The 16,972-nt window shown below is 44.3% G+C and overlaps 1 protein-coding gene across 4 annotated transcripts in view; it reads right to left on the bottom strand.

Annotated features, from left to right (window-relative positions):
• The window catches only part of FKBP5 (FKBP prolyl isomerase 5), an 86,513-nt gene that overhangs the window by 8,281 nt on the left and 61,260 nt on the right, over window positions 1–16,972 (bottom strand). For 3 of the 4 annotated variants that reach the window (XM_029573429.1, XM_029573428.1, XM_029573430.1), the window contains 4 exons: window positions 7,545–7,701; window positions 6,607–6,697; window positions 1,030–1,113; window positions 700–885 (listed from right to left, as the gene is read on the bottom strand). In XM_029573429.1, coding sequence (XP_029429289.1) covers window positions 700–885; window positions 1,030–1,113; window positions 6,607–6,697; window positions 7,545–7,701 — 518 coding nt within the window. The remainder of the gene's footprint in view (window positions 1–699; window positions 886–1,029; window positions 1,114–6,606; window positions 6,698–7,544; window positions 7,702–16,972) is intronic. The other variant, XM_029573431.1, reaches the window with a different exon arrangement.

Raw genomic sequence — 16,972 nt, 5'->3', positions numbered from 1 at the left:
TCCGACTTAATATTGCCATGATATTAAGTCAGAGGGTGTGCAGAAAAGCAGTTTTTACTGCTTTTCTGTGCACTTTCCTGGTGCCGGCAGAAATTAACACCTACTTTTGGGTAGGCGCTAATTTCTGAAAGTAAAATGTGCGGCTTGGCTGCACATTTTACTTACTGAATCGCGTGGGAATAACTAATTGGGCCATCAGCATGCATTTGCATGTTGCGGGCGCTATTAGTTTCGGGGGGGATTGGCCGCGTGTTTTTGACGTGCATAAGGGGTAAATAAGTGTTTTTGACATGAATAAGGGGTAAAGCTAGCGCGTCGAAAACGTGTGTCCAAACATGGGTTAACAGTGCGCTCCGCCAGTCAATACAACACCCTCACTTTCATGAAGGCACAGTTCAATGGCCTCACACAAGACTCAGCTCAACAGCATCAATGTAGCAAACACACAGCAAAATTCATCACAACATACTCAGCAAGACTCAACTTATCTTAAATGTAACAGCTATTTTTATAAAATATTTGTTTCTCATGGCTAAAGCAAAGGCACAAAGCTATCAGAGGATTCATGTTTGCGTTTGCTGTTTCTTTACCGTACATTCTTATACAATAGGTTCTAGAAGGAAGTTAAGAGGACGTATGGTTAACAGTGTTTGTGTATTGTTAGTAAGCTGGAATCAGAAACGCCTGCACTGTCCTAACCTTCTCACACCACTCCACTGCTCGGATGTACTCCCTTAGTTTGATATTGCACATGGCCAGGTTCAGGAAGGCTGCCAGCAGGAAACTCTTGGATGCTTTTGCTTCTGTCTCCGACAAACCATACTCCATATCCAACCAGGAAACAATCTTGCTGTATTGTATCACTGCCTGCATGTATTTACCTGCCTGGGAGAAGAGGAAAAAGATGAGAAAACTGCTAGCAAGACTAGCTGCGCACGAGAAAATGTATTTATTTTTAACTAAATGAGCAGTCTGCAGTGATATTTTAACTGGCTTCCTTTAGCACATTTCAAATGAAGGTTTACAAACCTTGAAATAGGCGGTTCCTTTGTCTTTAACAACTGCTGCCTGCTCAAGTTTCTCTTTGGTGTCCATCTCCCAGGATTCTTTGGCCTGCATACAATGTGCATGACACCAGTTAAAATAACAGGAACAAAACAGGCCGATTCCTCGCCTTCAGTTACGGGACATAATGTGACCTTTATAAAGAAACCGGCCTGATTTCAAAAGATTCTGCCTTTAAAACCAGCTGCTGTCCCCAGGGTTCTGTCAAATGCTGGCTTTGCTTTCATCTCCGACATCTCCCTTGTATCATAGAGCAGCAATGCCAGCTGGTGATGCCCGTTAGTGGGCAAGAGAGGATTATATTCGGGACGTGATAAAACGTTTACAAGTTCGGACCCCGCAACAATTACATAAGGCCTACAGAATTAGAACTTAAAAACTCCATGCTAAAACACTGAAACCTAATTCCTTTGAAGGCAAGCTGGAGGTAATCCTGAAAAGCTATCTTGGGAAAAAGCAGATACAAAAGGGATCTTCACTCTGGTGGCTCACCTGCATAATGTTTTGGGTGTTCTGCTTTAGGGCTTCATATACAGAGGCCTACTGAGATACCGAGTTTATATAAAAGAGACCAAAAACTTGTATCAACTATAGAAAGTTCGGATACCTTTGAGGTGGAATGAAGTAACAAATATCCTCGCAGCAAGAGTCAGGACATCATCCTAATAAAAATGGCATTGATTATTTAACCTTGGCAGGTGGGCCTTCTGTCTGAAGGATGGAAATTGAGTGCAGTCTGTGCTGATGTGTTATAGTGCTTCTGAGCGATTGCTATCATCATCGGCACTTTACTAAGTAATTAAAATGGAGCCATTTTAGCATAAAGCATTACTAATGAAAAAAAACCACCTTCCTGCTCTTTGTATGAAGTTTTAAGCAGACCTGATCACAAAATGGAAGCAAATTCTCTATTTATTTACAGGGCAATTTTGCATCGATGAGTAAGTTATATACTGTGTGTGCACATTCTGGCATCTATGAATTTTATAGATCTAAGTATATGCTTTGCTTGCTGAATTTCTGTGAATGCAGTACTGTATGTATATGTGTGAGAATGTATATAAGCCTTATGTGTGGTGAGCATATATACAGAGCGCAATATTTAAAGTCCTTTCCACAGGGGAAAAAAAGCATTTTACCCATGGAAATGGGAGCTTTGAATGTTGGCCAACCTGTCTGTGGCTAAAAGTTTGCGCCTTGTTTAACAATGAGCCTACTTTTATCTGGAGACATTCCTGGGGGCAGAAAGAGGAACCACGGGTATAAGTTTGATTATTCAGACTGAAATATTACCCTCAGAGAAAGCATTGTAAAATCTCCGCACATATCTTTTTCGCTAGGCAATAATGAAAGCAAAACTACCCATGGGGTTTGATTATTTATCCCAGGATGTGTAAGATATATATTAGGAAGGGATCAAATGACCACAATCTTAAAGCTCACCTTTAATCCAGGTATTTAACTACAGTGGGGTTTCATGGATCGTAACAGAAAGCCAGAGAAAAAAACCCAAAGCCCTTGAAATAATTGGGAACGTTATCTATTTTCTATTTGCTAAGTTTCTATAACTTAGCATCTGTGAATACAAGCCAATAAACTCTGCCCTCAGACAAAGTGGGCTTACGACTGTTTGCAAATATTTGAATCATCATCCGAGAAGAATTTTCCGGCATCATAAAAAAAGGAAATAAAACTGGGGTTTTGAGATGCAAGACTGGACTGACATCGCATCAGTAGCGCTACAACAGTCCTTATTCCAGTCAGAACGCTCTGTTATGTATAAGAGAATGTGGTCTTTTGTGCGCCAGAGGAAAACGTCACCAAGCTATGATCTCCCTTTCTGTTGAGACTTCAGAGGCAGTGCAATCGCCAGCTGGAAGTGAAGCCACTGGCGGCGTGGAGGGAGGGCCTGCTCAGGTTGTTGACTGGAAGGGTTCAGTATCCAATCGCAGCACCACTGGAGGCGGCAGTGCTGCTGCCGGCAGAGGGAGGAGCGCTGCTGTACACGGCCACAGATTTGAAGAGGCAGTGCTGCTGCCAGCAGAGGGAGGAGCGCTGCTGTACACGGCCACAGATTTGAAGAGGCAGTGCTGCTGCCAGCAGAGGGAGGAGCGCTGCTGTACACGGCCACAGATTTGAAGAGGCAGTGCTGCTGCCAGCAGAGGGAGGAGCGCTGCTGTACACGGCCACAGATTTGAAGAGGCAGTGCTGCTGCCAGCAGAGGGAGGAGCGCTGCTGTACACGGCCACAGATTTGAAGAGGCAGTGCTGCTGCCAGCAGAGGGAGGAGCGCTGCTGTACACGGCCACAGATTTGAAGAGGCAGTGCTGCTGCCAGCAGAGGGAGGAGCGCTGCTGTACACGGCCACAGATTTGAAGAGGCAGTGCTGCTGCCAGCAGAGGGAGGAGCGCTGCTGTACACGGCCACAGATTTGAAGAGGCAGTGCTGCTGCCAGCAGAGGGAGGAGCGCTGCTGTACACGGCCACAGATTTGAAGAGGCAGTGCTGCTGCCAGCAGAGGGAGGAGCGCTGCTGTACACGGCCACAGATTTGAAGAGGCAGTGCTGCTGCCAGCAGAGGGAGGAGCGCTGCTGTACACGGCCACAGATTTGAAGAGGCAGTGCTGCTGCCAGCAGAGGGAGGAGCGCTGCTGTACACGGCCACAGATTTGAAGAGGCAGTGCTGCTGCCAGCAGAGGGAGGAGCGCTGCTGTACACGGCCACAGATTTGAAGAGGCAGTGCTGCTGCCAGCAGAGGGAGGAGCGCTGCTGTACACGGCCACAGATTTGAAGAGGCAGTGCTGCTGCCAGCAGAGGGAGGAGCGCTGCTGTACACGGCCACAGATTTGAAGAGGCAGTGCTGCTGCCAGCAGAGGGAGGAGCGCTGCTGTACACGGCCACAGATTTGAAGAGGCAGTGCTGCTGCCAGCAGAGGGAGGAGCGCTGCTGTACACGGCCACAGATTTGAAGAGGCAGTGCTGCTGCCAGCAGAGAGAGGAGCGCTGCTGTACACGGCCACAGATTTGAAGAGGCAGTGCTGCTGCCAGCAGAGGGAGGAGCGCTGCTGTACACGGCCACAGATTTGAAGAGGCAGTGCTGCTGCCAGCAGGGGGAGGAGCGCTGCTGTACACGGCCACAGATTTGAAGAGGCAGTGCTGCTGCCAGCAGAGGGAGGAGCGCTGCTGTACACGGCCACAGATTTGAAGAGGCAGTGCTGCTGCCAGCAGAGGGAGGAGCGCTGCTGTACACGGCCACAGATTTGAAGAGGCAGTGCTGCTGCCAGCAGAGGGAGGAGCGCTGCTGTACACGGCCACAGATTTGAAGAGGCAGTGCTGCTGCCGGCAGAGGGAGGAGCGCTGCTGTACACGGCCACAGATTTGAAGAGGCAGTGCTGCTGCCGGCAGAGGGAGGAGCGCTGCTGTACACGGCCACAGATTTGAAGAGGCAGTGCTGCTGCCGGCAGAGGGAGGAGCGCTGCTGTACACGGCCACAGATTTGAAGAGGCAGTGCTGCTGCCGGCAGAGGGAGGAGCGCTGCTGTACACGGCCACAGATTTGAAGAGGCAGCTATGTATTTCAGGTATACACAGACATTTATTTTATTTCATTTTGGATTTTTGTTTTTATTTGTTGTTGGTTTCTTTTCACTTATTTAAAATAAAATAAAACAAAACACCCCCCCCCCCCCCAAAAAAAATGAGTCCATGGTCAACCCCACCCCCCACCCCAATCCTCCCCAGGCCTTGCATCCAGACCTTCTTCACAAGGCAAGAGCGATTCCCAGTAGCTCCTGCCCCGCAGCTGCCGCTATTACAAATGGCAGCGGCAGACAAGCTGGCACACTACTAACTTTTACTCTACAAAATGGCACAATTTATGGAACAATTTACAATGTTGCTGGCAGGTATGGGGCCAGGAGCAACCAGGGTTCGTTCCTGACCTGTGAAGAAAGTTTCAACAAGAAAATAAGAGGGTCTGGAAGTGAGGGGATTTTTAGTGACAGCGACTGCCTTTTTTTTTTAAATAAAAAAAAATGATTGAAATCTAATTTTGCCTTGTTTTATTTTAAAAATGAAATGGGAAATTTCATTAAAATTTCCCGTTTCATCTCCAACAAATGCACCTCCTTGCCCTATGTTAATCTAACGAGGCTGCAGGTGGGACAGGGAGCTGCGTTTGGTCCGCACACATGAAGGCAAGGAAAAAAGAAATGGAGAGATGTCAGCATGGGAGAGGGAACGCTAAAAGCCTAGGGCGAGGTCAAGAAGGCCGCAGGGGGAGAGCTGGAGGAAAAGTAGTGACCGAAGAGGAAGGGAGAGCGCGCATGCTGCGAAGGAAAGCTGGAGGTGACGGATGGTAGAAGAGTGAAGGAAAGGAAAACAAGCAAGCGTGCGGAGGAATGAAGGCAAGAGACAGGATAAATTTACCAAAGCAGGGTAGGAGAAGAGGGAGGAGAAAGGGAGAGAAAGTGGAGGAGGATTGGTTTGGGGAAAGAAGAAAAGTAGAGGACAAAGGCAGGCGGACTCATGACCAGGAAGAATGAATGAAATAAACAAAGTGGAGGTTAAGCAGAGAGGAAAGAACGAAGGGCACAAAAGGGTTAAAATAATGTACATCGCCAAATTCTTGCTCGGCAGTGGTGTAAATCATTCTCTCCCTATGTACGTGTGCACGCGGTATACACTGAGGGCATCCCTGTAGCTATGTCTTGTCTTTAACAGTCTTGCATTTCTAGGTTGATGAGGAAACTGCAGCAAACTAAGACTTTTAATCCACTTGAACATGCTGCCAACACAGGGCATCCGATTCCCCGACTCCTGCCAAGGGCAGCTTCATTCATAGGCTGACCATGCCCTGCCTGTTCATCTGAACCCTTTTGGCAGGGTATTAATCATCGTATCCACAGCCCAGAGAAGTACAAAATGAACAAATCTCGGAACAAACGAAGGAACAGTTCTTGGATTCCACCCAGGAACTTGCCCTCCCCCCTCTTGAACAAGAGACAACACCAGAAAAAAAAACACTGAAATCCCTGGGGGGTTTAACACTCTCGCTAAGAGAAGAGCAGCGGAGACGCCACACCGAAAGCAGCATCTCGGGCTTCTCACTTCTCCGGTCCAGCTGAAGGCCTGGATTCTGACTTTAGGAACACTACACCAGGACTCTGCTGTTCTGCGCAGAAATCCTATGCTCAGGAAGCTCTCCTTAAATTAAAGAGAGAATCGGGACGCGAGCGTTTCCATTTGCTGCTCCCAGGCCTTGGCACTTTCCTCTGCTGAAATATTATCAGCCACCAAGACCTGGCTCTTCTGGTCCTTTCCCTCCGGCCTTAGTATAAGCCTTTTCTGTGGTCAGTCTTTAGAGCTGTATTAACAGTGCTGTTTTTGATGCTTATGTTTTGACTATCAGTTGGTTTTATATGTAGGATTATTCCTTGATGATATATGGCTAATATGTGCCATTTGTATTTTAGGCTTTTAGCCACTTTGAGTTGTTTTGTGGCATCAGTGGGTTATAAATGTAAATGTGGGTGCTGATTTCTCACCTTTTCAAAGTTCTTGAGTGTAACTTCATAGGTGAGCTCAGCATTAGGTTCAATGCTGAATACAGGTTTCCTTGCATCTCCAAACCCATATCTGGAAGGGAAATGAGGCAGTTAGAAATGAGAACAGTCTGACAAGCTCCATCAGGGAAGCAGAAAATAAGGTTTTAAGTTTATGCAAAGCCTTCACTTCATCTTGAAATAATTTTATAAAACCTACAGCACCTGGCATTTCCAGGTACTCGCACATCCAAACACTCAAAATGATATAGGAGGCCCACAGGAGTAATTTCAAAGCTTCTCTTTAAAAATAGTTTTTAAGTTTATTGTAGCTCAAGGGGGTGAAATAAATCAAAAGTCTCTACTGGATGGATGAAATCAGGGGCAGTGCACGACCCAGTGCACCTTTGCCCCATATGTTATCCTCTGGGAGCTGTAAACAAATGTACCAGCGTGAACTGCAGCAAACTTAAAAAAAAAAGTTAAGAACAATTTTTTCTTATGAAAGGAGACTTACACCCCCTGAAATCTCTTTTCCTTTCAGCTCAAAGCATTCAAACGGAGACAGTCTTGTATCATCTGCTAAAGCAAGACTTCAGAGATTGTCTTTGGTCAGACGATTCCATCGGTGTCTCCGGGATATATTTCTGAGCTTACAGAAAAGACTGCAGCAAGACGACTGAACTCTAGGATTTTGAATGTTACATGCATATTTAGGCAATTTGTTTTCAAGAAGGGCTTTTTATAAATTGCAAACATATGAGGTCGACTGATTAAAGAAAGGTGTAACATACACAGTCACGGTAAAATCATCGTCACATATGTAGTACAAGAGGCCGTGCAATATTTTATTTATGATACTTAATCCTGACCTTCAGCGCTCTCTGCTGTTTAAGGTCCGATGTCCCTTATCCCTTCGCCGGAAACGGATCGTTTCTTACCGTGGCCCCAGGTGTAGGATACAGAGCTCCCCTCGCTGCATCTTCTCCAGTGCTCTGTCAATTCCAATTGGAATGTCATGGTCTTCCCCCTCTCCGATGACAAAAGTCACATCTCGGCAGTCAAATATCCGCCCACCACAGCTCCCTTCTAGATGAACTATATACATAAAAAAAAAACAAAAAACGACAACTTGAAATTAATGCACATGAGTGAAGAGTGATAAAATGAACAGCACTTTCTGTTTCATGGGAACGGCTGGAGTGTGCAAGAAATCTCATTTATACAGCACCAAATAAATGATCCACAAAATTCCTCTCTTAAAAAACGAAATCAGAATTGGATAAAAATAAAAATGAATGCCCTTCAAACTTGACTTGTGATTGAATAATGTTTTTTTGAACAGCAGTGTGAGTAGTTTTTTTTTTCCAAGGACAGTGGTGAGCGTTTTTGATTGGCTAACAATTTTTTTAAATGACTTCAAGACTGAATAATTGGATCTTGACACATCAGCGTTTCGCTTGGTCCAGAGAAGCTTTAAATCGTTTCGCAGGATGCTGCTATGAGTGTGTATCTCCTTTTGTGTGCTGGTCTGCATGCGGCCACTGGAATGTCTGTGCCCCTGCTGCTTGAATTATCAGTAAGTTTTTAAAAATTAATTTGATGTAATTTTTCAGTATGTCTTCTGTTCCCTTTTTCTTAACATTATATCCATTTCAGACTTGCCCTGATGCGGCAATAAAGCGTAACGTTGTCCACATCAGCATCATTTTAACGTGTCTGGACAAAAATTTCTCTTTGAAGGCTGATCTAGAATGGGACAGAAAATGTGTTTAAAGAATTTTTTCAGCACCTGTTAAGCTAAGTTCTGCTTTTCTGTGCTTTACTATTTAGGATTGGACTTTGACAAATTTGATTTAAAAGTTTTTGGAAGTTTTTATGATTCATAATTGAAATCTTGGAGCTCTGAGGCACTGATTGGCGGTGAATTCCAGTCTGAAGTCTTTTCTTCTTATATTAAAAAAAAGTTTTCATTTCATTTGAGGCAAATTTTTTTCACTTGAGTTTTTTGGTCATGTATTTGATATTTATTTCATTCCTCCTTCTTACTTGAATATAGAGCACTTTCACTATGGCGTGTTCTATAAGATAAATCACTAGGTTACGAGATCTTTGCCTCAAGGTGCATACACAGGGCCAATGGAAGCACTAGGCAGACTTAGCTGCTGTCTACAGTGCTACAGTTTTGAGGGCAGCAGGACTGGATCAGGTAGGCATCAACTGGCCCCTGAGCTTTGCCACAGTGGTGGGGGTTTACCAATGAGTCACTGCCTCTGTCTCCCTTGCTCTGCTGACTTTCAGCAGCTTTCTGACCCAGTTCACTTCCTGGTTCGCAGCAGTGCTGAAACCAACAGCCATGCTCCCAAGACCTCACTTCTGGCTGGAAATAAAGAGGAATGCTCCTGGTGCTGGAGGAAAGGGGGGCAGGGGACACATGGCTGAAGTTTCACCTCGGGCATCTAATACCCTTGCAGTGGTCCTGAGCATACAATCTCTGTTTGAGCACAGGCATGTTAAATACTTGGATCAAGGATATGCAATCATTGGTGAAGGTGGCATTAGAATATTCCTGTAGCTACCAGTTCAACTTAAGAGAAGCTCAGTTTTCATGGCTAAAAGTTAAATCCAACATTATCCATTATACGTTTTAAAAGCCTAATCAGTCATAATAATCTTTAGGTCATTTTTCTCCAGAGTTCCGGTTTCTTGTAGCAGAAATCACCATAATGTTTGAGTACTGGTTACAGAGTAGCTCACAGCTCTTCTTTTCCAAGCTTCAACCAGCAGGAGTCGCTGTTGGGAATAGTATAAGCGTGCTGATGGTAGAATAATTACAACTCTTCTGCCCTAGTCTAGAAGGATACTGTTTGTAAGGGGGAGCCTGAACTTGCTCTCTAACCCTACTGACAGTAGTAGTAGTAGTGGTGGTAAAACAGTCTTGGATGCAGGTCTTCAGGCTAAGCCTTGCATGTGAAAAGGGGGTGCAGCTGCATCCTTCTGCAGGAGAACCTTAGCATTTTTGCTCCTGGTTCTAAAATTTGCCCTTTTTAGGAGATTGTCACAAACTGCCCACTGTAGAAAACTTCCAAAGGAGAAGTCATTACAATAAATGGCTTAGTCTCTATAGATGAAACACAGAGCGGTCCATAATCAGTAAGCCGGAGAGTGTTCAAATTAGCTGGCTAACTTGTCCCAGATATTCAGTAGGATAAGTATTCCATTGACTAACCCTGATTAAAGTTATCCGAAAGTCAGCCATGTTAGCCTATCTTAGGCCTGCCCCATACCACCTGTTTTTTTAGCCAGCTAGATTTCAGCCAGAGAATGGCCCCAATATTCAAAAGGTTGCCATTTAGCTGGATAATTTGTGAGTTTTCTAGCTAAACTGCTTTGAACGTGGACCCCAGAGTTCAAATTTCCCCAGGCAATTTGATTTCATTATTTGTATTAGGCAGGGTAAGTGCATCCCCAGTCATTTCAGGGTCTAATGATTTGATTCTCCAGAACCTTGTTTAGAAGGCGTTACTTGTGAGGCCTGTGGCCTAGCGTGCAAAGGACGTTTCCCAGGACCTCATTAGCACACAATGAAAACTGGTTCCAATAGCTGTCAATACAGGACTCTGTATACTGATATACTGCCAAGGCAATATTTCCTCCAGAGTGCTCAGATGCACTAGGAACAGTTATTTTGGAAGCTGCTTCGACAGTAAGTACTTCGGATTACAGTCCTGTTTATTCCAAAGCAAAGTTGACATTCCTGGGGGTTCAAATGCACCCCTTAACAATGTTAAGTGCTGTAAAATCACAACAGGGTAGGCTTAAAAAAGCAAGGATTCAGCATTATAAAAACTTCACATCCTTTTATAAGCAGTGGGAAGGGGGTTGCAAACCTCATGTGTTATAAAGAGACCAGTTCCAAGTCGGCTGGATAGCTCTAATGACACAAAGTACATTGAAAAAAAAAAACCAAAAAACACGCTGCTGTTTTTCCCAAAGAACGAGAGCTCTTTTCAGCTTAAAAGTAAATCCAGAGGATAAGGTTTCACTTGGATCAATGTAGGGCGAGACGCTGCAGTCAGCCAGCCCCATGGAGCATCTCCTCAGAGACAGCACTGCTTTCTCATTATTCTCCGTGTGCCTAAGGCGAGATCGTTGGGGTTTTTCTTGGAAGAGCACAGAACACTCTGTTCTAACTGTGGCTGGCACATGAACTCAATGTGCTGACAGCAATTTGTACTCTGATTATAATAAAAGGGCGGAAACAAAAGTGGAATGCAGGAATCCACAGCCCTCTCGCTGCTGGGAAGACAGACAGACAGAATGCTACCTCAGCTTGGGCAGCAAAATCAAGGACTGCATTGTCTTGACAGGAGGTTAAGTGTCACTCAGCAAATCCTGGGAGTCACCCTGTGAAATGCTAAGGTGCAGACTGGGTGCTCGTGCTGTACTACTTCCAGAAGGGATGAACTGGAGCAGAAATGGCCAGCAGGAAGAGCTTCTTATTCTCAACAGGACAGCTTGGTTTCAACAGATTGCCTCTGATCACCTGGTTTGGTGTCTCCACCTGACTCAGGGTCAACCTGTACAGGCTCAGCCAGGCAGTTTTCTTAATCCCCTCTTATACTGCATTCTGGGATGTGTAGCTGTTTCCCATTAGAATATCATCCTCCCCCACACTCTCCAGAGAAATAGAAGCTAAACATATAGAAGAACAGGAGTTTAAGAGAACTAGGACTCAATCGGTAGGGCTACCACCTCATTTCCAGGTCAAGCAAACAGCTGATTCGGTTCTACTTTTGCCCCATTACATGCATGAAATTTTAGCTCTGGTTTTCCTTGGGAAATAAATGGGAAAATTCAGCACTACAAATCTATATATGCAGTGAGGCAAAACTACAACTGGATCAGCCTGTTCGACTGACCTGGGGAGAGGTGGCAACCCTATCAACCAGTCACCTAAGGCTGATCAATAGCAGGTATGAACGCTACTCTGGTCATGGCTTATATTATCCTTTCTGTCATTTGCTCCGAGTACTACATGAGAAGCAATTATCCAGCTTTTATACAGATTAGAGCTGAGGACTCAATATAATAAAGCAGTAGAGCAAGCAGGTTAACCTGCAGTTGTGCACACATTTTCAGTATGCATACTTTACTCCTATTGCAGCAAGGCGTTGTATGCACAAATAATATGCTTGTAAAACTTGAGTGTTTAGCACTCTCGTATGGAAATATTAACTATTACTAGTGCCTCTGGTTTCCTGAAGCAGATTTTTCAAGATTCTGTGGGATAATTATGTGGCAGATTTGCATATTAAAAGGAAAACATGTTTTTACTGTACAAAAATAAATTGGTTTTCTGACATTTGTGTGTCCAGTTTTTGGTTCTTTATTAGAGGAAAAGGGACATTAGTGACTGGTGCTGGGGAAGATGCAGTGGAAGGGATATGGTGAGAGGGAGAGGGAGAGGGGATCTCAGAGTGGAGAAGGGATCTCAGGTAAGATGGGATGGAGGAGGATAGAAACACTAGGGAGGAGAAAGGGGGAGATTCTGGATCAGGAGAATGGATGATCCATTCATACCACTACCTCCAACCCAACATCAATCTTCTTGCTCACACGCCCCCCCTCAGTCACACTCCACAACTCCTTCGATCCTCTCACTCTGTCTCTCCACATGCACCTCTCCACATTTCATTCATACCCTACAACTCCTTGATCCTCTCAATCTTTCACCTGCTCCCAATTCCCTCACTCGCACTCCATAGCACCACTGAGCCCCTCACTCACTCATCCCCCCAACACCCACTGTTGCCGCCCTGCATTTCTAGAGGATCTTGGATACAGTTGGAGAAGGGATTTCAGAGGGAGGGGTAGGGGATAGAAGATGGAGGGAATAAGGAGAGGGGGAATTGGGAGCAGACAGAAGGGGGCTGATGGGGGGAGAAAGAAGGCAGGATTCTGGGTCAAGAAATGGAAGGACAAATCTACTCACTCTTCCTCTGAAAGATCCCTTTTCTCACTCCATACCTGCTCTGATCCCCTCCCTTATTCCACATACCCTGTACCATCCCCTGCCTCCCACAACCCCTTACACCACCTTATTCCACGTACACACCTCCTACGGTTCCCTCTAAAGCTGTGTGCGTTCACACAGTTCATGAACTCTGTGCACACAGCAAAACGTAGCACGCACAAGAAATCCTGATATATGCATTAATACTGGCTCAAGTGCACACATTTTAACTTGGCTTATAAAAAGTTGCACAAAAAATGTTTACCCATGTAGTCTTATGAAAATCTGAGGGAACATTGCTTCCCACCCACAACCCCTCATTAAATTTCACCCCTCCTCTCCTCACTAGCACTTACACTGAAACCCTCTTTGCCTCTTCACCCACCTGTGCTAATCCTAGCTTCCTGATGTAGAGTAAAGCAAAAATTACAGCACGCGCAAAGTGGAAGCCCAACGAAGAGCATACTGCAGTAATTAAGAATACTGAAGCCCTAGGCTTGCACAACTGTGCAAAAATCCTTCTGATCTGAAATGCCTTTTACATACTGCAATAGCCTAAACTTGGACCAGAGCGCATGATGTGTTTCAAGTCCCACCCCCCACCCATGAAAGCGATCACCCTCCAGTGCCGCCCATGCTATGCTTCAAGTCCCACCCCCCACCCATGAAAGCAATCACCCTCCAGTGCCGCCTCCTTACCCAACAAGCAGCCAAAGTGTCTGCTGTCTGGTTCCTCAAATGCATTTGAAGTAGGCCCTGTTCACCAGAAGCACTTCCCAAAAGGGTCTCCGGCCCTGCACTAAAGCAGAGCATGGTAGCCTCAGGAAGCTGCTGAAGGAGGGAGAAGCCTGGATGCTGTTGCTGGGGATGGGGAGAAGAGAAGGACACGCTAAGCAGGGGATTAGGGCAGAGACAGGGATGCTGCCGAGCAGGTGGATGGGAGCATCTGCTTAATATTGTTTTATTACCCTGACTTCTGTCCAGCAAAATAAACTCCGATATTTACCTGGAAAAATAATGAATTTTTTTCATCTGATTTTCTCCTGTTTTTGTTCTTGCATTAATAAACCCTGATAAATTCCTGGGAAAAATAAAGAGCAAGAAGAAGTGGAAATGAAGGTCCTGCCTACATTTAAAGAAGGGGTGATCTGGGAAACTATAGACTGGTGAGCCTGACTTCAGTGTCGGGAAAAACGTGGAAACTATTCTAAACAAAATCAGAGCATATAGAAAGATATGGTTTAATGGGACACAGCCAGCATGGATTTACCCAAAAGTCTTGCCTAACAAATCTGCTTCATTTTTTTGAAGGGGTTAATAAACATGTGGATAAAGGTGAACCAGTAGATGTGGTGTATTTGGATTTTTTGAAGGCGTTTGACAAAGTCCCTCATGAGAGGCTTCTAAGAAAACTAAAAAGTCATGGGATAGGTGGCGATGTCCTTTCGTGGATTGCAAACTGGTTAAAAGACAGGAAACAGAGTAGGATTAAATGGTCAATTTTCTCAGTGGAAAAGGGTAAACAGTGGAGTGCCTCAGGGATCTGTATTTGGATCGGTGCTTTTCAATATATTTATAAATGATCTGGAAAGGAATACGACGAGTGAGGTTATCAAATTTGCAGACGATACAAATTATTCAGAGTAATTAAATCAGAAGCGAATTGTGATAAATTGCAGGAAGACCTTGCAAGACTGGAAGATTGGGCCATGCAAATTAAATTTAATGTGGATAAGTGCAAGCTGTTGCATATAGGGAAAAATTACCCATGCTGTAGTTACACAATGTTAGGTTCCATATTAGGAGCTACCACCCAGGAAAAAGATCTAGGCATCATAGTGGATAATACATTGAAATCGTCGGCTCAGTGTGCTGCGGCAGTCAAAAAAGCAAACAGTATGTTAGGAATTATTAGGAAGGGAATGGTTAATAAAACAGAAAATATCATAATGCCTCTATATCGCTCCATGGTGAGACCACACCTTGAACACTGTGTACAATTCTAGTTGCCGCATCTCAAAAAAGATATAGTTGCAATGGAGAAGGTACAGAGAAGGGCAACCAAAATGATAAAGGGAATGGAACAGCTCCCCTATGAGGAAAGACTAAAGAGGTTAGGACTGTTCAGCTTGGAGAAGACAGCTGAGGGGGGAATATGATAGAGGTCTTTAAGATCATGAGAGGTCTTGTAGATGTGAATCAGTTATTTACACTTTCGGATAATAGGACTAGGGGGCATTCCATGAAGTTAGCAAGTAGCACATTTAAGACTAATCGGAGAAAATTCTTTTTCACTCAACGCACAATAAAGCTCTGGAATTTGTTGCCAGAGGATGTAGTTAGTGCAGTTAGTGTAGCTGGGTTCAAAAAGGTTTGGATAAGTTCTTGGAGGAGAAGACCATTAACAGCTATTAATCAAGTTTACTTAGGGAATAGCTACTGCTATTAATTGCATCAGTAGCATGGGATCTTCTTAGTGTTTGGGTAATTGCCAGGTTCTTGTGGCCTGGTTTGGCCTCTGTTGGAAACAGGATGCTGGGCTTGATGGACCCTTGGTCTGACCCAGCATGGCAATTTCTTATGTTCTTATGCACTATAAGGCAGGAGGACCGGTTGCTGAGGCATCTGCTTGAAGCGCAGCTGGGGCTTTAAGTACTTGGCTGCGTGACGTCCTCAGTGTGCCCAAGCACTGTAGTTTCCCGCTGTAGGGCCTTTAAGACACAATGTGCCATGCACGTCTAGGGAGGCCCGGGACAGGAACAGCACAGTAGCATCCTATCTGCATCGGAGGCACTCAAGGGGTAGTGCGGCCAGTCACGGGGCCTTACCACGGCTGATCAAACAGTACAACTACATCATCAAATCTGCAAAATATACTGTGCTAGCACTGGAATCACATGGCTGATCCACCATACTTCAGTATTAAGATTTCAAACAAGTTTGCAAAAGCAGGTTGTTAATATTGAGAACATGGGCCCTCAGACACACCATGGTTTCAGACAAAGAAGATTCTATAATAACAAAAAGCTGGATGTCGTCTGCTGAAATCCTGTAATTAATGTCAAATGAGGCAATCAACTGCCCCAGCAGCTCTAAGTAAATATTGAACAACGTGGCAGACAGGGCAGAGCCCCGTGGAACACCTGAGTGAACCGGTTTCCATGCAAAGCGCGGTTTCCAGCTGTGACCTGCTGAAATCTATCATTGAAAAATATTGCACATAGGGAAGCTAACTTTCAAACCTACTTGTGGTGCAGCATTTGCATGCACAAGTTGAGATAGAAAAATGTATGCTGTGATAGTTCTGCACCAAAAGTACATGCATATTTATTTATTTAGGTTTTTTATATACCGGCATTCATGATACAATCACATCATGCTGGTTTACAGTTGAACAGTTGAACATATGTTCAGTATGCACGAAAAGTTCCAATGTAAGAAGCGCATACATTCTCTATTTTAGAAATATATCCGTGTATATCTTAAGCGCATAAAAAAATAACACGGATGCATAACCGCCCTGGATTTATAGCTGGAGGCAAGGTTTTGGTTTTTTTTTTTTTAAAGTATATGTATATACTGTCTTGAGAATACTTGCGGGCACACTTGAAATCGCCAGTTCGCTAATTTTCTGCCAGTTCACCTAGCACTTATTTATTTAAGCTTGTTTATATACCACATATTCCATAGACTGTAGCGGTTTACAGTAATAACATACATAATTAAAACAAAATTCAGTACAAACCAGACTTGTCTTAGTATCTTCTGGACAAATCTCAATCTGAGGAGATCTCATATCCACATCTCACTAACATCCCGCAATTAGCTCTTTAAATGCTTGTCTAAAAACCATGTTTTTAATTCTTTTTTAAATGCTTTTCCATTTGCTAACAGACAAATTCTCAGGCATGCTGTTTCACAGTATTGGTCCAGCTACTGAGATGGGACGTTACCTCACTTCCCCTAAAAGGACCTGTGGGATTGTTTGGATATCTAATAGACTTTTGTTGGCAGAGCGCAAGCAGTGCTGAGGTATGTGTAAGTGTCATTTAGTAACAATAATTGTACTGCCCCCTCTTTTTTTTTTTTTAAACAGAATACCCCACCTCAGTTAAGCATGCAGAACACCAGACTCACCTTCACCAAATACAGAATAAGGAGACTATAAACAGAAACAGAACTGGAAACTGCAACAAGCCAGACTCTGTATGAAATGCAGCAACAGAAACATCACCAATCCTCATAAATCATTCATCAAACAATAAAATCAAGGAACATAAATCATATTAGTAAAACCATACTTATACAAATATTTCCAAGAGCTAAGGAAGAGAATATCCAATAATTAAGAGC

The sequence above is a fragment of the Rhinatrema bivittatum genome, chromosome 12 (assembly GCF_901001135.1).
Source record: "Rhinatrema bivittatum chromosome 12, aRhiBiv1.1, whole genome shotgun sequence".
Classification (NCBI taxonomy): domain Eukaryota; kingdom Metazoa; phylum Chordata; class Amphibia; order Gymnophiona; family Rhinatrematidae; genus Rhinatrema; species Rhinatrema bivittatum.
The sequence above is the reverse complement of the archived record's forward strand: the minus strand, read 5'-3'. Positions and strand labels throughout refer to the sequence as shown.